At 45.1% G+C, this 21,700-nt stretch overlaps 2 protein-coding genes across 5 annotated transcripts in view; both read left to right on the forward strand.

Annotated features, from left to right (window-relative positions):
• Positions 1 to 4,017: 4,017 nt before the first annotated feature.
• On the forward strand, positions 4,018 to 15,062 carry DNAJC22 (DnaJ heat shock protein family (Hsp40) member C22). Its single transcript, XM_081181498.1, has 3 exons — positions 4,018 to 4,329; positions 6,157 to 7,044; positions 12,967 to 15,062. Exons 2-3 carry the CDS (start codon positions 6,223 to 6,225, stop codon positions 13,144 to 13,146), a joined length of 1,002 nt encoding a protein of 333 aa, XP_081037624.1. The 5' UTR covers positions 4,018 to 4,329; positions 6,157 to 6,222; the 3' UTR covers positions 13,147 to 15,062.
• Positions 15,063 to 17,368: 2,306 nt separating this feature from the next.
• Positions 17,369 to 21,700, forward strand: part of SPATS2 (spermatogenesis associated serine rich 2) — a 47,009-nt gene continuing 42,677 nt past the window's right edge. For 2 of the 4 annotated variants that reach the window (XM_081181408.1, XM_081181405.1), the window contains exon 1: positions 17,384 to 17,446. The gene's annotated coding sequence lies outside the window, so the exon portion shown is untranslated. Of the gene's footprint in view, positions 17,447 to 17,609; positions 17,629 to 21,700 lie in introns of those variants that run through there. The other 2 variants (XM_081181407.1, XM_081181406.1) reach the window with 2 other exon arrangements.

Here is a 21,700-nt window from a genome sequence, read left to right on the forward strand (position 1 = left end):
GTAACCTGAAGCATCTGTAACCCGAGGTACCACTGTATTTTACATGGCTGTTTATTTGTATATATTTTAAATTTTTATATATGGGTATTTTGTGATGTTTTATGATGGCCTATACTAGTCCTGGGTGTGAGATGAGTGCTTAATTAAGTAACTGGCATGGCTTAAAATCAGAGATGGGAAACTGAATCCTCTTGGAGGGCCAGATGCAGGAGACCACCCCCATGGGCGACTGATAGCTGAGTGGGGCTGCTTTGAACCCATGGCTTGAAAAAGAAGAATCAGAAGTGCTGTCTAAATGTAGTCCTTTGCTACCCTGGCTTGCATTCAAGAGTTGCAAGGATTCTTCCTGCAGCTCAAGCAGTAGCTACAGTGGGCAACTCTTCATTCCTGCTTCTTCTTTTACAGATTTTGAATCTGAAAAGTGCATGAGTTTACCTGTCTCGCACCTGCTGCCACATGACCTGATAACACAGGGCACTTGAGTAGCAGTCAAATGTAGTCTAAAAGCTTGCATCGTGGTTTTGTTGTGGCGTGTTTTCCCTTTCTCCTATGCAACTTTCATACCCTCCGACATTTCTGTCTTTTTTGTTTGCGTCTCACCATCTCTGGTGCACATATAGTTATGTACTTTTTGAACTTTCAATAAACATTAAAAAAAAACCAACCTAGTGGCATGCAATAAATAAATAAACAAGTTATTCCTGCTGACTGATTCAGATGGACCTCTTTGCTAAAAACATGGATCTGGAGGGGAATCAAGTATCTTACATAAGAGACATGCAAAAGAGGATCATTGGAATGAAGTCTACCTGTGAAATGCTTGTGGTTTACACCCACAGTAAAGCACTTGCTTTCTGTTTCCCTGGTCCTCAATCATCTTATCAATCAACACATAATTACAGATTTCACCATCTATCAGACGCAGGTCTCTATAATTTCCGATCCACTGTAGATATATCAACAATCATTAGCTGTTGCTAGCTAATCCTTCAAGTGTTTTTTGGCTTGAAGGTACCTTCCAGCACAGAGGCTTCGTCTGCTGGTTGGTTCTGCTAGTTTTGGATATATGAAGCATCTTAACAGTAAAGGTAAAGGTAAAGGACCCCTGGGCTGTTAAGTCCAGTCAAAGGCGACGATGGGGGTGCAGCGCTCATCTTGCTTTCAGGCCGAGGGAGCCGGAGTTTGTCTACACACAGCTTTCTGGGTCATGTGGCCAAGCATGACTAAACTGCTTCTGGCACAACAGAACACCATGAGAAAAGCCAGAGCGCACGGAAACGCCATTTACCATTCCGCCGCAGCTGTACCTATTTATCTACTTTCGCTGGCGTGCTTTCGAACTGCTAGGTTGGCAGGAGCTGGGACAGAGCAACAGGAGATTCGAACCACAGGGATTCAAACCGCCGACCTTCTGATCGGCAAGCCCAAGAGGCTCAGTGGTTTAGAGTCTTAGACCACAGCGCCACCCGTGTTGTGAAGCATCTTAACAGTACTGAGCTTTAGTTGGATCTGGCATAATTGGACCACTCTTAGCTGTCAGGGGTGGGTCAAGTATATGCAGGAACACTAGTGGCGGTGGGGACTTCTGATGCTTGGAGAAAGGATTGCTGGAAAGGCACCCAGACAAAACCCCTCTTTGTTCAGACACAGTATGCCTCTGAAGCTCCAGCTCTGTGCATGCTTGCTTAAATTCCAGAGAATGCAGTAGGTTTTTACTTCTGAGTTATGAGAGCATCAGATGCAGGCAAGCAGCAACAGTAGATGACGGTTTGGAAACTTTCTGAAGCCATCAGGACTGGGTGGATTTTGGTGTGATCCAGGAAGGCAATTCTGATGTCCTTAAAGCTTTACCACCAGGCTCAGAAGTATTAGCTTTCCATTTCTCCCATGCATTGCAAAAGGAGTTACGGAGGCTTTTGACTTTGAGAAGGCTCTGAAAAAGGACACTGCCCAATTATTTATGCCCTGGGGGACTGAAGCGCTCACACCCCAGTTGTGTATCCCAGGAGAAACAACGGCAGTTAAAAAATCAGGGTAGCATTGGTTGAGTTCCAGGTATAGAGCAATACATTTTAAAGTCCAAACCTGAAAATGGAAAGCGTAATGCTGGTGGTCAACAAAAGAGGTTTACAGACTCCCCTGCGGATATGTGTTCACAGAGCAGTGTGCCTCTCTATAGCTAGATAGCTCTATATAGCTATCTCTCTATAGCTAGATAGCTCCCTCTGCTCCACCCATCAGGAAGGAAGAGTCCTGATCCCTCACTCCAAATGCAACCATATCGCTGATCAGATCGCATTAAGTACTTAACCTGAGGTACCACTGTATATGCTTGTGAAACATGGACCACTTATAAATGCCATCTCCAACTCCTCGAAAGATTCCTTCAACGGTGTCTCTAAAAAATTTTACACATCACTTGGGAAGACAGGTGAACTAATATCAGTGTACTGGAAGAAGCAAAGATCACCAGTGTTGAAGCAATGATTCTTCAACATCAACTTCGTTGGACTGGTCATGTTGTGCGGATGCCTGATGATTGTCTTCCAAAGCAACTACTCTATTCCAAACTTGAAAAGGGAAAGCGTAATGCTGGTGGTCAACAAAAGAGGTTTAAAGACTATCTCAAGGCAAATCTTAAAAAATGTAGTATAAACACAGACAACTGGGAAACACTGGCCTGTGAGCGCTCCAGTTCGAGAACGGCCTTTACCAAAGGTGTCATCAGCACTGAAGACGCTCAAACTCAGGACGAAAGGGAGAAATGCGCTAAGAGGAAAGCACGCTTGGCAAACCCTCACCATGATCAGCTCCTTCCTGGAAACCTATGTCCCCACTGTGGAAGGACGTGTGGATCCAGAATTGGCCTCCACAGTCACTTACGGACTCACTTTTAAAACCATGGTTCCAGTTACAGATAGGTAGCCGTGTTGGTCTGCCATAGTCAAAATAAGCAAGGGGTGAGAGGTGAAAAATGGCTTAGTCATGTATAATGAGATAAGAATCCAATGTCTTTGTTCAAACCAGGTCTCTCCATGGTTTTAAGTTTGGTAATGAGTTGCAATTCAGCAGCTTCTCTTTCCAGTCTATTTCTGAAATTCCTTTGTAGTAAAACAGCTACTTTGAGATCTTGTATAGAATGTCTTGGGAGATTGAAGTGTTCTCCTACTGGTTTCTCTGTTTTGTGATTCTTGATGTCAGATTTATGTCCGTTTATTCTTTGGCGTAAGGTTTGGCCTGTTTGTCCAATATAGAGAGCTGAAGGACACTGTTGGCATTTGATGGCATACACAATGTTAGACGATGAGCAATTAAATAGTCCCGAGATGGTATGTGTGATGTTGTTGGGGCCAGTAATGGTGTTGTCCGGGTGTATGTGGCAGCAAAGTTGGCATCTGGGTTTATTGCAGGCTCTGGTGCCAGTGTCCGTGTTAAGTCTGGTTCTCACCCCTTGCCTTTTCCTGTAAGACCTATTAGAGTCGTCAACAGGCTCATCTCAGCTATCTGCCAATCTCCCATTCCCACCACCCTTCTGAGTAATACCCCTCCCCACCTTCTCACTATATAGAAGGATCTGGCAACTTCTGTTTCAGTGTATCGGAAGAAGTGTGCATGCACACGAAAGCTCATACCAAGAACTAACTTAGTTGGTCTTTAAGGTGCTACTGGAAGGAATTTTTTTATTTTAAAACCATGTTCATGGAAGACAATCTGACTCGGCTATGAGTGATCCCCAAAGAAGAAAGAAGCAATTGGTGCTGTGTGGATAACTTTGAAATGCATGGATGAATTGGGAGAAGCCCAGCTCCAGCGCTGATTTCCCTCCATACTGTGACAAAGGCCTTCAACAGAACTCCTGACTCTTCAGTGCTGTCGGTATGCTGGGTGTGCCACCACACTGCCCTTTGGCCACTATCCCCACCCCCTTTCCTGACAGATGTCCTGTGCCCAGTCCCCACCCCCACCCCAGGAAAGCAAAGTCCAGCCTAGTGCAATGGGATCAAAGGCTTTCTGAGTCGACATTATAGCCCTGATGAAATTGTGCCGATGTTCCCCCCCGCTGGGAGTGAGACAAAAGGTGTGTATTTATGGTTCTGGAAACGCTGTTCCTGGGGATAAAGGAAACTGCCTTAGAGTGAGTCAGGCCATCAGTTCACTTAGTTCAGTACTGTCTGCTTTGCCTGGAAGAGCCAAGAATTGAACCTGGAACCTTCTCCATGCCAAGAATGTGTTCTGCCACTGAGCTGCAGTGATTGCGTTGTTCAGATTTGCCTCCTCGATTCAGCAAGCGGCGGGGAGCCCAGAGTGGCTGGATCCAGCGTGCGACAGGTATGGGAATCTTTGCCTATAGGCAGCATTGCGGCTGGGGAATCCTTTATGTTGGGAACAGTGGGGCCGTAGGGGGTAGGGCTAGCCCAAGTCGTTTTTGGCACTAGAGGCAAACTACAAAATGGTGCTTTCCCCCACCACCAGGGAAGGAGGGGTGAGGGAAGATCTACAGCTGGGACAAGGAGGGAATAAAGATCTTCATCAGGAACATGGGGAGAGTAAAGATCTACACTGGGAAACAGAGAGGTGGGAATCAAGTCATATATATATATATATATATATATATATATATATATATATATATATATATATATACATACACAGTGGTACCTCTGGTTAAGAATTTAATTCGTTCCAGAGGTCCGTTCTTAACCTGAAACTGTTCTTAACCTGAGGTACCATTTTAGCTAATGGGGCCTCCCACTGCTGCCGCACGATTTATGTTCTCTTCCTGAAGCAAAGTTCTTAACCTGAGGTACTACTTCCAGGTTAGCGGAGTCTGTAATCTGAAGCGTCTGTAACCTGCAGCATCTGTAACCTGAGGTACCACTGTGTGTGTGTGTGTGTGTGTATATATGTGTGTATACACACACACAAACATATATATATACACACACACACACACACATATATACATATATATATATATATATATATACATATACATACATATATATATATATATATATATATATATATATATATATATATATATATACAAAGTAATAATAATAATTAAATAAGAATAAAATTTAAAATTGTGACCCCACCACTGGGACCATTCCATCGTAACTATCCAGCCTTCCAATATTTCAACACCTCTTGTGATGGCTTGACCCCTTTCCATTTTAACAGTACAAATTCTACAAACACCTTCCATTTCTCCTCAGAATCATTTCTCCCACATATTTCCCAACTTACCTTAATGGCACATGTTAATTTATCATTAATAGCTATATCCCACACCTCTTTACACCATTCTTCCATTTTATATTCTGCTTGCCCCTTCCACTTCCTAGCTCTATTAATTCATGCAGCTGTCGATGAATTTGTGAGCAAGTCCTTCATAGCCTGTGAACCTCCCACCCCATTGTAAATTGATAATAATGCCACCTCTGGACTTTTGGTCGGTTTTAACCCAGTGATTTCGGTTATCTCCTTAAACACCCTTTGCTAAATCAAGTCAGTCTTCCCCGATGGTTGAAGTCAGAATCAAAGACCATCGCAGCCAGGGTGTGGGGGACTATCTGAATAACACTGGGTGGGGACAGAGCCCAGAGGGCCACTGTTTCTTGCCATGAAAATCATACTAGCTCTTTCTAGTTACTCTGTGGACATTCAGGAACCTGGAAAATATATACCTAAAGGAACGTCTCCACCCCCATTGTTCAGACTGAGGTCCAGCTCCGAGGGCCTTCTGGTGGTTCCCTCACTGCAAGAAGCGAAGTTACAGGGAACCAGGCAGAGAGCCTTCTCGGTAGTGGCGCCCACCCTGTGGATGTCAAGGAAATAAACAACTATCTGACTTTTAGAAGACATCTGAAGGCAGCCCTGTTTAGGGAAGTTTTTAATGTCTGATGTTGGGAGACGCCCAGAGTGGCTGGACAAACCCAGCCAGATGGATGGGGTAGAAATAAATTATTATTATTATTATTATTATTATTATTATTATTATTATTATTATTATTATTATTATATTGGACATCGTGGGAGGAGGGAGGGGTGTGTGTATTATGTCAGCCGAAACATGGTCCAATGCCCTGAAATATGGTGCGGGTGGGGGGTGTTCTTCATGTTCCTGCTACCTTTTGCTCTCTCCCTCCTCAGGTTGCCAGTGAGATGTCTTGCAGCAGAGGGCCCTGCCCACAGTTGTGAAGAGGTGCCTGGTGAACGATGGCCAAGCGGCTTCTGGTGGCTATTGCCCTCTGGGCCCTGGGAGGCCCTGCTGGGCTCCACCATCTCTACCTGGGCCGGGATAACCATGCCCTATTGTGGATGCTGACTTTGGGGGGTTTTGGGATGGGGTGGCTCTGGGAGCTGTGGCTGCTGCCGGGTTGGGTGACGCAGGCCAATCGCACCTTGGAACTGCCCAGAGATGGACCTCCACCTTTCAGCCCTGTGCGCTTCCTTGGCCAAGCCTCAGTAGGCATCTACTTTGGTTTGGTGGCCCTGATGGGTCTCTCATCCCTCCCGGGTTTTTATTTCCTGGCTCTCCCCCTGGCGGTGGGACTCGGAGTTCACCTGGTGTCCGCAGTGGGTGACCAATCCTCTGATCTCCAAGCTACTTTAAAGGCGGCCTTCATAACTGCACCAATCTTCTATGGCCGCTCTCTGGCCATCTTTCCCATCACTCTCACAACTAGTGTCACAGCCCAGCGGCACCGGTGCTATAAATCCAACAAGGGCACCAGGGAGAAGCTTGGTGCCCGACTGTACCGACTGAGCCTAGCCTACCTTGCTTTCACTACACCTTTGGCATACTCTGTCTTCTACAACACAGCGGCCACTGCCAGCTACGTAGCCGGCACTATTAGATCCACGCTGGATTGGCTCAGTGTGTTCCCATCCCTGAGCAGCGCGCTGGAATCTGTGCTCCTCCTGCCCTACCATGCTTGGAAGATGCTGGGCTTCAGCGGTGGCTCCTTCCAGGAGTGGGAGCAAGTTTTTGCCTTTGTGCACTCGGTCCAGAACGAGAGGCAGCGGATGGCATTGAAGGTACAGGGCAATACTCTTCAGCTCAGTTTTGTTTTTGTGACGGTATACTTTATAGCAACTGAGCTAGAGGAGTGGGATCTGGGCAACGTCTGTTTTTGGGTGATGCTGTGGCCATGTGGGTTAGGATACTGAGGGCCCCGTTTCGGAAGTCTCTCCAGAATGTGTGGTTTTGCAGCAAAAGGCTTCTGAGGGACTTTTACTGGCATTTGGCACCGTTTTGGAATAAATAGGGCAATGTCAATGCCGTGATCCCGTGATTTAGGATGCTGAGCTCCCCATTCCGGAAGTCTCCGCGGAACATGGGTTTTGGGCCACAAAAGGCTTCTGTGGAGCTTTTGGCAACGTTTGGCGACATTTTGGAGTGAATTGGGAGTCAACAATTTTTTGGTGACCCCATTTAGGAAGTCTCTGTGGAATGCAGATTTTTGGGCGCAAAAGGCTTCTGTGGGGCTTCTGCCAATATTTGGCTCCATTTTGGAGTGAATTGGGCGACGTTGTTATTTTGGTCATGCTCATATTTCTAGATTCATGGTTTTTGAATCTTCAGCCAACTCAAGGATAAGGCTAGAGTTGGACTTAGCTGGTAACTAAGGCTACTGTATCCATCTTTCAAGTGAACTGGGAAACAGGAAGTTTGGGCTTTGGGAAGAGGGAATCGAAATGTCTCTATTCCCAACTTTAACAGCCTCCCTTCAAATGTCAAGGAGATAAAGAACTACATAACTTTTAGAAGACATCTGAAGGCAGCCCTGTATCAGGAAGTTTGTTATTTTGCTATGTTTATATATATGTTGTAAGGGACGTGGGTGGTGCTGTGGATTAAACCACAGAGCCTAGGACTTGCTGATCAGAAGGTCGCTGGTTCGACTCCCCGCCACGGGGTGAGCTCCCGTTGCTCGGTCCCTGCTCCTGCCAACCTAGCAGTTCAAAAGCACGTCAAAGTGCAAGTAGATAAATAGGTACCGCTCCAGCGGGAAGGTAAACTGCGTTTCCGTGCGCTGCTCTGATTCGCCGGAAGTGGCTTAGTCATGCTGGCCACATGACCCAGAAGCTGTACGCTGGCTCCCTTGGCCAATAAAGCGAGATGAGCACTGCAACCCCAGAGTCAGCCACGACTGGACCTAATGGTCAGGGGTCCCTTTACCTTTATATATGCTGTAAGCTGCCCAGAGCGGCTAGGGAAACCCAACTAGATAGGCGGGGTATAAATAATTGAATTATTATTTTTATTAAAGCTGAGGAGACCTGGGTTTAAAACTCCACTTAGACTCACAGGCTGACCTTGGGTCAGTCATAACCTCTCAGCCTAACCTACCTCTCAGGGCTGTTCTGAGGATAAAATGGAGGTGAGGAGGAGCCACATTTGCTGCCTCGAGCTCTTTGGAGGAAAGGTGAGCTATAAATAATACAATAGTCTTATATGCATCTATTCAGAAACCCCATTACGTTCAATGGGATGCACTCCAGCTAAGCGTGTACAGGATTGCAGCCTAACAGCTCAAACCTAACTAAGTGTACTCAGAAGCAAGTTCAGTCCAGGATATTGCAACCCTCTCAACACGCTACAAACAAACAGGAGCAAAAAAAATCCTCCTTAAACTCATAGAAGCAAATTCAATACAAGTTCATGGGACTTACTCCTGGGTAAGTGGGGTTAAGACTGCAACCTAAGCCCTAATCGTAGAGCAGAGAACGCCAGCTTTAAGGCCAGTAAGCTGTAAACAACAACAACAATGTTAGAAACCATAGGAAAAAGACACTCAGTCTCAAAGGTTGGATAGCTCAGTTGGTTAGAGTGTGGTGCTGATAACACCAAGGTTGCAGGTTTGATCCCCGTATGGGACAGCTGCATTTTCCTGCATTGTGGGTGTTGCAGGAATTTATGTATAGGTTGGGGGGGTTGCCCCTCAAGCCCACTACCAAAATCAGCACAATTGCTTTTGTGACTTTTGTGATTTGCCCCCACAAAACACTTCATCACAGTTTCTTCCTGTCTATTCAAAGGGCCTTTGCTGCACGATACCAAATGTAGCAATTCACTGATAAATGTATCTGTGTACTGGCTCACAGGGAAAACTCCAGAAATTCAGAAGGACCTGTGAGCTCAGCTACTCAGCAGCCCCTCTGCCTGAGTGATAATTCCTGGCATCCTGATACCTGAGTGCCAGACAGGTAGCCATTCCAGAAATTCCAGCCATTCCAGAAATAACAAACCCAGATGAAGACAAAAGGGTGTGATTAACTTGGCTGGGAAACAGGGAAATGTAAATATCTTTTTTGTTACACTTGATGGCTGTTTGGTGGAGGGCAAGGAGAACCATGGGGCAGGGTCCAGGATGCTCAGATTACTACCACCAGACCTCCCCTTTCATGATGTAACCGTGATGTATGAGTGATGTAGTCTGGGGGGGTGTAACATGGGGATTAGCAGCTAATAAAAGTTTGGGGGCTCTTTTGTTCGGGGCTCCCATCTTGTTCCACCTTGTGGCAGGTGGGAGTCCTGTCGTGACAGTCTTCAATAAAGACCAAGCCTACTGATGGCTGTTTTGCTCTGGTATTCCTAGCTGGTGTCCTTGTTTTTTGTCCAAGGGAGCCCTCATATTTCTCTGTTAATATTGGGCCTTGGACTAGACGATCCTCAGGGTCCCTTCTATTGGTAAAACCTATTTGGTGTTTCACAACTTTCCGACTAGTTGCAGGACCTTAGCCAGACCTAGCAGAGTAAACGCAGAATCCACAGAAGCAATTGGCAACTTGGCTGCAGACAATATAGACGAAGCAGGAACCAGGAACTTGTAGTTAGGTGTTTATTATATACAGTGGACTATTTACAGGAACAGAACACAGATCTTTTGCTAGCTCTCTCTGACACGACTTACAACTCCTACACTGACACACAGAACTCTGAACCTCTGAACTCCAAACCACCAGTTAGTAGGCCATTAATTATCACTCCTTTGAGAGAGCTTGACCAATCAGGGAGCGGTCTCCATGTCTCTGTTATCACCAGGCAGACTTACTCCTTCAGATTGCCTTCTGGCTGTCTGCCAAACCTTAATTGACTCTGTGTGAGTAGCTGCACATACACAGTTTCCCAACACCTTCCAACTCTATGATTCTATGAAGGTCATTCTGCATAGGACTCATAGAATCATAGAGTTGGAATAGACCACAAGGGCCATCGAGTCCAACCCCCTGCCAAGCAGGAAACACCATCAGAGGACTCCTGACATATGGTTGTCAAGCCTCTGCTTAAAGACCTCCAAAGAAGGAGACTCCATCACACTCATTGGCAGCAAATTCCACTGTCGAACAGCTCTTACTGTCAGGAAGTTCTTCGTAATGTTTAGGTGGAATCTTCTTTCTTGTAGTTTGGATCCATTGCTCCGTGTCCGCTTCTCTGGAGCAGCAGAAAACAACCTTTCTCCCTCCTCTATATGACATCCTTTTATATATTTGAACATGGCTATCATATCACCCCTTAACCTCCTCTTCTCCAGGCTAAACATGCCCAGCTCCCTTAGCCGTTCCTCATAAGGCATCGTTTCCAGACCTTTGACCATTTTGGTTACCCTCCTCTGGACACGTTCCAGTTTGTCAGTGTCCTTCTTGAATTGTGGTGCCCAGAACTGGACACAGTACTCCAGGTGAGGTCTGACCAGAGCAGAATACAGTGGCACTATTACTTCCCTTGATCTAGATGCTATACTCCTATTGATGCAGCCCAGAATTGCATTGGCTTTTTTAGCTGCCGCGTCACACTGTTGGCTCATGTCAAGTTTGTGGTCAACCAAGACTCATAGATCCTTTTCACATGTACTGCTCTCAAGCCAGGTGTCACCCATCTTGTATTTGTGTCTCTCATTTTTTTTGCCCAAGTGCAATACTTTACATTTCTCCCTGTTAAAGTTCATCTTGTTTATTTTGGCCCAGTTCTCTAATCTGTCAAGGTCGTTTTGAAGTGTGATCCTGTCCTCTGGGGTGTTAGCCACCCCTCCCAGTTTGGTGTCATCTGCAAATTTGATCAGGATGCCCTTGAGTCCATCATCCAAGTCGTTGATAAAGATGTTGAATAAGACCGGGCCCAAGACAGAACCCTGTGGCACCCCACTAGTCACTCTCTTCCAGGATGAAGAGAAACCATTGATGAGCACCCTTTGGGTTCGGTCAGTCAGCCAGTTACAAATCCACTGAGTGGTAGCATAGTCAAGTCCACATTTTACCAGCTTCTTTACAAGAATATCATGGGGCACCTTGTCGAATGCCTTGCTGAAATCAAGGTAGGCTACATCCACTGCGTTCCCTTCATCTACCAGGCTTGTAATTCTGTCAAAAAACGAGATCAGGTTAGTCTGACATCACTTATTTTTCAAAAATCCATGCTGACTATTGGTGATCACAGCATTCCTTTCTAGGTGCTCACAGACTGTTTGCCTAATGATCTGCTCCAGAATCTTCCCTGGTATTGATGTCAGACTGACTGGGCGATAATTATTTGGGTCCTCTCTTTTCCCCTTTTTGAAAATAGGGACAACATTTGCCCTCCTCCAGTCTGCCGGGACTTCGCCTGTTCTCTAGGAATTCTCAAAGATGACTGCCAGTGGTTCTGAGATCACATCTGCCAGTTCTTTTAATACTCTTGGATGCAGTTCGTCTGGCCCTGGAGACTTGAATACATCTAAACTAGCCAAGTATTCTTGTACTATCTCCTTAGTTATTCTGGGCTGTGTTTCCTCTGCTGAATCATTTGCTCCAAATTCTTCAGGTCGGGGATTGTTTTCTTTATCGGAGAAGACTGAGGCAAAGAAGGCATTGAGGAGTTCAGCCCTTTCTGTGTCCCCTGTTTGCATTTCACCATCTTCTCCTCTGAGTGACCCCACTGTTTCTTTGTTCTTCCTTTTGCTACGGACATGCCCATAAAAGCCTTTTTTGTTGCTTTTAACCTCTCTAGCAAGCCTGAGTTCATTCTGTGCTTTAGCTTTTCTGACTTTGTGTCTACATGTGCTGGCTATTTGTTTGAATTCCTCTTTGGTGGTTTCCCCCATTTTCCATATTTTTGTGCACATCCTTTTTTAATCTTAACTCAGTTAAAAGTTCTTTAGATAGCCACCCTGGCTTCTTTAGGCACCTTCCATGTTTCCGTCTCATTGGTATTGCCTGAAGTTGTGCTTTTACTATCTCCCTCTTAACAAACTCCCAGCCATCATGAACTCCCTTTCCTTTTAGTATTACTGTCCATGGGATCTCACCCAGCACTTCCCTAAGTTTTATGAAGTCGGCTTTCTTAAAGTCAAGAAATTGAGTCCTAGTATGCTTGGCTGCTCCTTTCCGCTGTATAGTAAACTTCAGAAGAGCATGATCACTCGCGCCTAATGATCCTTCCACTTCTACCCCACTAACCAGGTCATCAACATTGGTTAGGACCAGATCTAAAATGGCTGTTCCTCTTGTTGCTTCTCCCACTTTCTGGACAATGAAGTTGTCTGCAAGACCAGTGAGGAATCTGTTTGACCTTATGCTCTTGGCTGAGTTTGACATCCAACAAATATCCGGATAATTGAAGTCCCCCATTACTACTATCTCCCTTCCTTTTGCATGCTTGGCCATCTGTTCCAGGAAGGCATAATCTATGTCCTCCGTTTGGCTTGGGGATCTATAGTAAACTCCCACAATGAGGTCTCTGTTATTCTTCTCTCCCTTAATTTTGACCCAAATGCTCTCACTTTGGCTTTGAGGTTCTAAATCTTGGATCTCTTCACAGGTATACACATCCGTGACTCAGCTTATACAGATCTATAAAACTAGGCAGTCATTCTTGGCTTCCCCACCAACATCAGCCTCTACTGTGCCACTGGCTGTGAGGCCCACCAGAACATCTCCTCCACCTAACAGGCCTGAAATGTTTCCTCCTTTCCCTATTAGGTCTTAGGAATCCATGACGATGCCACACCTGAAGAAATCCACAAAAGCTACCGGGAGCTGGTGAAGCTTTGGCATCCAGATCACAATCGGCACCAGGCGGAAGAGGCGGAGAGACGTTTCATTGAGGTACAAGCTGCCTACGAGCTCCTCACACAGATGAGGAAGCCAAAGCCGACATGACGGACTCTGACTACATCCATAAAACACTGACGTTTATGTTGCTGGGGGGAACAAAAGCATTATGCCTTGAAGCCATGGTTCTTCAAGGAAATTCCAGACATATGGCAACCCTAGAAAAGAAGAATGGCATATAATCATTCATCCCAAACCACAGAGACTCAAAATCTAAACTAAAGAAAATACTGAGCACTGTCTCACATTATCACCAAATTTTTCGTTCCAGAAGGAAATAAAATCAGACAATTTTTTCCCATACATTTTTCTCTTGCTTGTACATAATGAGTTAGCTTATGATTTATTGCTTTATCACAAATACTAAAGAACTAGTCTGACCAGGGGAGATGGCGAGGCATCTTTTCCCCACGATACATTGAAATTGGCATTTTTGATGCTATCAAAATACCAATAGTACCCATTTCTGCATCTACATTCTCAATAGTTTTCCAAGTAGTTGAAGAGTACATTTATTGGGTTTCTTAGAATTTTATGAGTTTGCTGGTGGGATCAACTGATAGGTTCAGATGGATTTCCCCCCCACACACATTGCATTTTTAATATAATTTACCAGTGAGTGCTGAATGGCAATATCTTCAATTACAATACTTGTTGGTGTGTATTTATGGACCATCTACATTGAGCAACTTCTAAATTGTTGGAGGGAATTATTGGATCTCCCCAGAAATCTATAACTGCTGCTTATAAATGCTTCTTGGACCTTTGTAAATTAGATTGGCAGGAACGTAGAGAGTTGTGGAATAGGGGTCATGCTATACAATTTAAACAATGGGAAATTGCTCTAGAATCTATATGGAACATTTCTCTAGATTTGAGGTTGATCCAGGAAAAAATTATGTTTTGGGTATATTGGACTCTGCAACCTCAGCACAGAAAGGCCCTGTTTAAGACATATAGGTGCTGGAGGCGAAATGCTGAAAACACCTTGTTGTGGAATATGATGGTGAGCACATCCAAGATGTATTTGTTTTGGTCTGGCATAGATGTCAATATAAATTTTGTATTACTACTACTACTACTAATAATAATAATTTATTATTTATACCCCGCCCATCTGGCTGAGTTTCCCCAGCCACTCTGGGCGGCTCCCAATCAAGTGTTAAAAACAATACAGCGTTAAATATTAAAAACCTCCCTGAACAGGGCTGCCTTCAGATGTCTTTTAAAGATAGGATAGCTGCTTATTTCCTTCACAGCTGAAGGGAGGGTGTTCCACAGGGTGGGCGCCACTACCGAGAAGGCCCTCTGTCTGGTTCCCTGTAAGCTCACTTCTCGCAATGAGGGAGCGGCCAGAAGGCCCTCAGCGCTGTATCTCAGTGTCCGGGCTGAACCATGGGGATGGAGACGCCCCTTCAGGTATACAGGAATGAGGCCGTTTAGGGCTTTAAAGGTCCGCACCAACACTTTGAATTGGGCTCGGAAACGTACTGGAAGCCAATGCAGATCTCTCAGAACCGGTGTTATGTGGTCCCGGCGGCCACTCCCAGTCACCAGTCTAGCTGCCGCATTCTGGATTAATTTCAGTTTCCAGGTCACCTTCAAAGGTAGCCCCACGTAGAGTGCGTTGCAGTAGTCCAAGCAGGAGATAACTAGAGCATGCACCACTTTGGCGAGGCAGTCCGCGGGCAGGTAGGGTCTTAGCCAAAATAAGTTTGATATTTGCAATGCCCATGTACTTTTAAAATATATTCCTATAAGTATAGCAGTTAACAAGAGGTCAAAAGTACATCTTATGTAAGCCCTTATGGTTGCCATAAACCTCGAAGGATATGTTATACCTCACCACCATGGCAACATTTTTATAGTGTCATGTGGATACCTATTTGGACACTTGGATTGACTTGTATGTTTTATTTTAGATTGGAAATATCTGTGGCCATTATATTCTTAGTGCAACCTGACATTGTTTACTGTCATTATTAACCTTTCTCTGTCCTTTTTCATGTTAAAATTGACACTTAAAAAACAAATAATGAAAAAGACATTCCGGAAGTTTTGGATATTACCGTATTTTTCCGTCTATAAGAAGCCCCCATGTATAAGACACCTATTTTGGGGGACTCAGATTTAAGAAAATGGGGGGAGACACTATCCACGTATAAGACGCGCCCTAATTTTTGACATTATTTTAAAGGAAAAAAACCTAGTCTTATACACAGAAAAAAATGGTACAACATTTCCAAAAGATTTATAGTCAGTTTGCATTTTATTAAAAAGTCATGCAAGTTACAATATCTACAACAGGAGGAAAAATCAGGATGAGGTGAGCCAAGACCTTTAACAATTTTCAAGTGGTCCATGTGGGACCCCAGATTGTGAATTGTGGTGTTGTTCCTCATGCACAACTGCCTTTCCTGGGAGATGCAGATAGAGGTTTGTTGGTTTGAAAAGCCTGCAAGCCTAGCTGAACCCAGCAGGTGCCGCCGTTGAGCTGCTGAAAAGTAGGAATGAATGGGGCTCCTGTTTTTTTTCTTAAAAAAGAAAATTCCCTGGGAAAAGAAAAATGATCCTATGGTTTTGCACAAAGAAAATATGAGCGGGGTTTGTCTATATTTCAGAAGAAGCAACAGCGCGGTAACAGGCTGCGGACACGAATGAAAATAGGCTTTGTGCTCAAATCCACAATGGGCCATGCTGGTGACATTGGGGTCCGAAGGAGGAGAATTTCAAATTCTTATTCTGAATTCGAATAATGGCTCACCAAAGCTCAGTCATGGAACTTGTTTGCAATGCCCCAGCTTCGCTTTGGGAATCTGAAGAGATCTGCTCAAGAATGACTCTGAGTATCATGCGCAGAGGGTCATAACTAGATAACTAAAGAACCAATACATAACCTATCCTATCAGCTTGTAGGTTTTGCGGGGAGAGGCGCTGAACAGGACTTTTCAAAGAGGGTGACTCTAGCAGCAAGTGGAGCATGTTGCCCTTTAGTTGCTGATAAATTGCTAAGAGTTTTGGTTGCTGAACAGAAATAATAATAATAATAATAATAATAATAATAATAATAATAATAATAATAATAATAATAATTCTATGGTTTATACCCCGCCCATCTGGCTGGGTTTCCCCCGCCGTTCTGGGCAGCTTCCAGCAAAATATATAAAATAAAAAAATGTCAGACGTTAAAAACTTCCCTTCAGATGTTTCCTAAAAGTTGTGTCATTCTTTCTCTCCCTGACATCTACAGGGAGGGTGCCACTACCGAGAAGGCCTGGTTCCCTGTAACCTCGCTTATGGCAGTGAGGGAACCGCCAGAAGGCCCTTGGAAGTGGATCTCAGGCTGAATTGCCACTTTTCTCCTATAGGAGAGCTCCCAAGGTGGCGTGTGTACGTTTATTTATTTATTTATTTATTTATTACATTTTTATTAAATTTTCTGTTTTAGAATTTAAGAGTATTCATTTAAACAACCTTAAAATATCAATGACTTCCCTTTCTTCTCTTTCCATGGTTCATTTTGCACAACATAAATCCCAGCATATTTGATATAAACCAAACCATTCAGTATTCCATTATTACTTCCATCAAAATTCCATTATTACTTCCATCAAAATGTATAAGCCCGACAGGCAGAAATTCCAACTTTTTAGCATAGAAACGCAGAATCGGTGATGGAAGCGTCACCTGTTGGATTTCTATCTGTCACGCAGCTATTAACAGGGATCCTGCCGCGTGACGGCAAACCCACGTCTCCATTCGAGCAGGCGGAGGGAAGAAAAGAAAGGGTTAAAAGAGAGACAGGCTTGTTTCCTAGGCGTTGCGGTATTGGGCAACCCGCGGCATCTCCGCCACGTTCCACGCGCCCGGATTGGCTTTTTGAGCCCCGCGGCTTCCCCGATTGGCCCAAGAGCCGTCACGGTTCGGGCGAAGAGCAGCCTTACCCCCTTTTCACCTGATTGGCCGTCCCTTGACGAAGAAGCCCGATTGGGCGGGCGGAGGGGAGGCGGAGCTTCAGCGGCTCCGTTGTTCTCCGAACTCCGTCGCGCGCGAGCGTGGAGAGGCGGGCGAAGTGGGCGAGAGAGAGAGAGAGAGACGGGAGGGCCCCGCCTTTGCCTCGCTCCCATTGGCCGGCGTCGGCGCTTAAGCATTGGCTGAAGGGAGGAGAGGCTCTCGCGGCCCCATTGGCTGCCGGGGCTCGCGCACCGTTCGCTGCTCGCTCCCGTTCTCTGTCTCTTCGCTGGTGGGCGGGGTTCGCTTTCCCGGTGTTTGGCGGCGGCGGCGGCCTGAGGTAAAGGGGGCGGGGGGGGGCGGCGGTTGTGGAGACAGCGGCTGAGTCGTCGTCGGGGTAGGACGGGGCTCCCGGGCGCTGCCGCTTAATGGGGTCGATGGAGGGACAGGGGAGGCAGGGCTGAGGCGAGCGAATGGGCCGTTTCGCGAAAGGAGGGGGTGGGCTTCGAGGCAGGCCGTCGAGGGGGCGGCGGAGGGGAGCTGGTTTGTGGGGGGGGGGGCGAAGGGCCTGCGCGGACGGTGAGGGCCTCTTTCCCGCAAAGCAGGGCGACCTGTGGAAAGACCGCGAGAGTGCCTCTGAGCATGTTCAGAGTGCATTTCTCTATGGTAGTGAACGAGTAGTGCGGGGAAGACACCCAGCCCCGTCCCACAAACACACACTCACATATTGGGGATTTGGCTTCCAGGCCGGAAGGGGTTTGTTCCCAGACAGACTGGAGCCGTGGCACTAGGGCTGCCATAAATCCGGATTTTCCAGGGAGTTGAAAGGCAGAATTGACGGCCGGGTTTCCTTTAAAAAAAAACAAACAACCGCTGCAATTTCCTTTTTTTAAAAAAAAATAAATCAACAATTTTGGGGGGTTCCTTAAAAAAGGCTCTATAATTTCTGTTATTTCCCTAAAAAGCAGAACCAACAATGTTGGGGTCTTCCTAAAAGCTCAACAACTTTCAGGATGTCCTGGTTTTTACTTTTGGAAATAGTACCCTGTTTGTTACCACCCCGAAACAACGAAGCACTGGAATGATGGAGGCGGCGGGCAGCTGAGTGTGAAAAATAGGGACGCGAATGAGAGGAAGCGGTTCCCAAAGGGTGTGAGCAGCTTGCAGTAGTCGCTGGTTTTGCTCTTTGCTGCTGCAAGGTTTGCATCTGACCAGCAACCATTTGGGTTGTTGTTGGTTTTGGGGTTTTGTTTAAATAACAGTCTCCTGAACAGAAGAGCAGCAGTAACCTTTCTCTTGAAGGAGCAGCGCTGAGGGAACAAAAGCTTAAGAACTTTATAGCTTGAGTGTAGGATGGAATGGGCCCAGTGCTTGGGGAGGGGAAGGGGAGACAGGAAACTTAGGCTGAGTGAAGTTAAACAAAAAGTAAGGTTTTCCTAAGTGTGCAGAGAGCCTTGTTTGATTAGTTTGTAGTGATTAATCATTTGCTGCTTTTGTTTGCCTACCATGTATGCAATTTATATTAAGTTATGCTGCAAGACTTCAGATTCAGTTGTATCCGAATATATGTTTATATTTTTCCAGAAAGCTGCATTGCAAGCCTACAGTTCTGATAAGTAGTTAAGCATTATGCAGGGAATTTGCTGTGTTGTAGGGCTGCCATACACCTGGATTTTCCCTGACATTACCAGGATTTCAAAGGTGGTATTGACATTGGGGAATTTCTGAAAGACGGCACTTTGTCCTGGATCATAGGCACGTCAATTGAAAAATCACATTTTGGGGGCAGTTTTGTGAATTTTTTTTTAAAAAAGCTCACATCCACGGTGTCCTGGTTTTTACTTTTGAAAATATGGCAACCCTACTGTGCTGGGTCCTGAGTTTGAATAGCAGCCTAGTTGGAATCAGGTGGCTTTTGAGGAGTCAGTCTCAATTTTTGGTTACCTACCTTGTCTGACCAAACTGCGGGAGGCAGTGGAAGACAGGAGTGCCTGGCATGCTCTGGTCCATGGGGTCACGAAGAGTCGGACACGACTAAACGACACCTTGTAGGGCAATTGTTAGGCTTGTAGCTTGGTTCTAATTGTGTTGTGTTGGGCTAGGCTTGTAGCGTGGTTCTAGTTGTATTCGTGTTCCATTGATTTCAGTGAAATTTACTTCTCAGGGGGCTTAGAAACAACACAGGTATAATGCTGCACAATTAAAGAGCTGTGTAAATGATGGTATAGATAAGCCAGTCTTTCAGATAAGCCCACAGAAGTTAACTAGCCTGTTGTCAGGCACTAATATAGGTAGGATGAAGAGCTCTGTCCCTACTCCAGCAGCCCACTGCATCTCTGTGCTAGATTAGGGTTTTTATGTAGTGTAGTTGGCATGCAAGCCTACAATTCTCACATGCAATCTGACACTCCATTCTAGGGATCTTCTGACATTGAGACCTAGATGCATTCCTGAGTTTGTTACCCCAAGAATTAACACAGACCACCGAAATAAATAAAAAATAAGCTCTATTTACTTATTGATAAGTAACTGTAAGGAGCAGGGAAAGGAAGAAGTGACCATATATTGGTTTAACACTTCCAGAAGGAGTCTTTTATTTACTATTAATGTTATAAATGATAAGAGGGGAATGGCAGAGATTTACATTGAAAAGAGACAATGAGTTTAGCAGATGCTCTTGCAGCTCAGCTTGTTTGGAACATGTGAGCATGGCATTCTGTAATGAGTTCTCCCTTGAGGCCTCTCCAGGCCAGAACTGAAACTTCTTTCTGAGGTACAAGCTGTCATAGCAAAAGCTGAATGTTTTCAGGGGTGCTTCATATGAAGGGGAGGAACTTCTGTCCTCTAACAACCCACCTGATTTCTATATTGGACACAGAAGAGGGACAGAGCACTCCATCTTTCTTGCAGCCCACACACTCACCTGCATGCAGTTCCTTGTTGCCTGTGCCTATTAGGCTTGTACTTTAAATACAAGGCTGAGATGAATCTCAAATTCTAAAGTGTAACTTAAAGTAGAAACCAATGAATACTACTTGAATTGTTCAGTGTGGTTTTAATACAGAGACTTGTACTTCTCTACCTTGCTTAGAAAGACATGGGGTAAACATATTTGTTCGCTAGGGCATTTCCTATTTGTGTAATAAACCTAGTATATTGCGAACTGTATGTGTTTGTGAGAATACCTGTAAGTTACAAATTATGCCCCTTGCAAAGATTCATGTATGTGATCAACAAGATTAAAATAGCTTGGTAAGGGACTATTGTACTCAAAAGCCAATTAGCCAGCTGCTGCTGCATAATATAGATGTTGTTCAAATGTGGAGTGGAAGAAGATCTCCCTTTGCTTGAAATCACAAAATGAAAAAAAGATTCTTACAGGTAATAGACCTCTGCTGTAGAGCAGCGTTTCTCAGCCTGTTGGTTGTGAAGCATGTGCAAGTGGGTCACGGGCTTTACAGTGGTGCCCCGCAAGACGCATGCCTCGCAAGACGAAAAACTCGCTAGACGAAAGGGTTTTTCGGTTTTGCGTTGCTTCACTAGACGAATTTCCCTATGGGCTTGCTTCGCAAGACGAAAACGTCTTGCGCTTCTTTCTTAAAGCCACTTGAAGAGGCGCAGTTGCGACGGACCGTGCTTCGCAAGACGAAAAGACTTGCGGAACGAATTATTTTCGTCTTGCGAGGCACCACTGTATAAGCAAACCCAAAGTAATTCTTGCATTTAATTTACAATTAAGTCTTAAATGAATTGTTGCCCGTCTGCAGTAGCAGAGCACCCTCCTTTGCCCATGCACCAACTCCTGGAGCCCAAAATGCAAACATTTTTGCCAGACATCAGAACTGACTGTCAGCAGGCACTCCCACCCAGCTGGAGAGACATTATAACTCCGGGGTGTGGCCACAGCTCCATCCCCTGCAACCCTTTCCTTGTCAGAGGGCTCTGAGAAGGAGATGCAGGGAGGGCCTTTGAAAGGCTGGTGTGGGAGAGGAGGAGAGATGTCAGGGGTTGTTGTTGTTGTTGTTGTGTGTGTGTGTGTGTGTGTGTGTGTGATGGTGTAGTCTCTCAGCCCACCTATGCTGGAGGAGTTATGTTTTTGGCCATCGGACAAACTTTTGCAGAATGAACTGCCAGTTTTCTTGATGTACTGGTCATTGGAATAAAAAACCCTGATGTACACCATTATTACTATTATTATTTTACATTTCACAAGTGTAGGCAAAAAAGCTTGAAAATAAATACCTGTTGAGGATAGCAGTCTATGGTCCCCATACACTTCCCTGTGAGTAATTCCAGTTGAACAAAAGGGAACTTACTTCTGAGTAGATATTAGTATAGGATTGCACTGCAAAACTGCCATCCTAAAGACACAGCACAGTCCTAATCATGTCATCTCAGAATTAAGCCCTGTTCAGTACAGTGGCCCTTTTAGATAAGTGCAGTCAGGTTCCCATCCTTACTGAGAAATGCATCTCACCGAAAGCAGTGTGAGATACCTGCTAACTGAACATAATATGTAGGATTATGCTGCAGGTCTTCAATCCTTTGCACCATTACCTGGAAGTAAGTCCCATTTAATCTACTTTGACATAAAATCAAGCTAAAGGTGGTGCTTAAATATTCCAATACAATTGATTTGTGGATTGCACCA

The sequence above is a fragment of the Podarcis bocagei genome (genome assembly GCF_964188305.1).
Source record: "Podarcis bocagei genome assembly, chromosome: 2".
NCBI classification, from domain to species: Eukaryota; Metazoa; Chordata; class Lepidosauria; order Squamata; family Lacertidae; genus Podarcis; species Podarcis bocagei.

Bases quoted from the DNA above. Each gene is read 5' to 3' on its own strand.
- DNAJC22 (XM_081181498.1), top strand. From the start codon at position 6,223: ATGGCCAAGCGGCTTCTGGTGGCTATTGCCCTCTGGGCCCTGGGAGGC. The intron at 7,045-12,966 runs GTACAGGGCAAT...TTTCCCTATTAG, and splicing joins GGCAGCGGATGGCATTGAAG to GTCTTAGGAATCCATGACGA.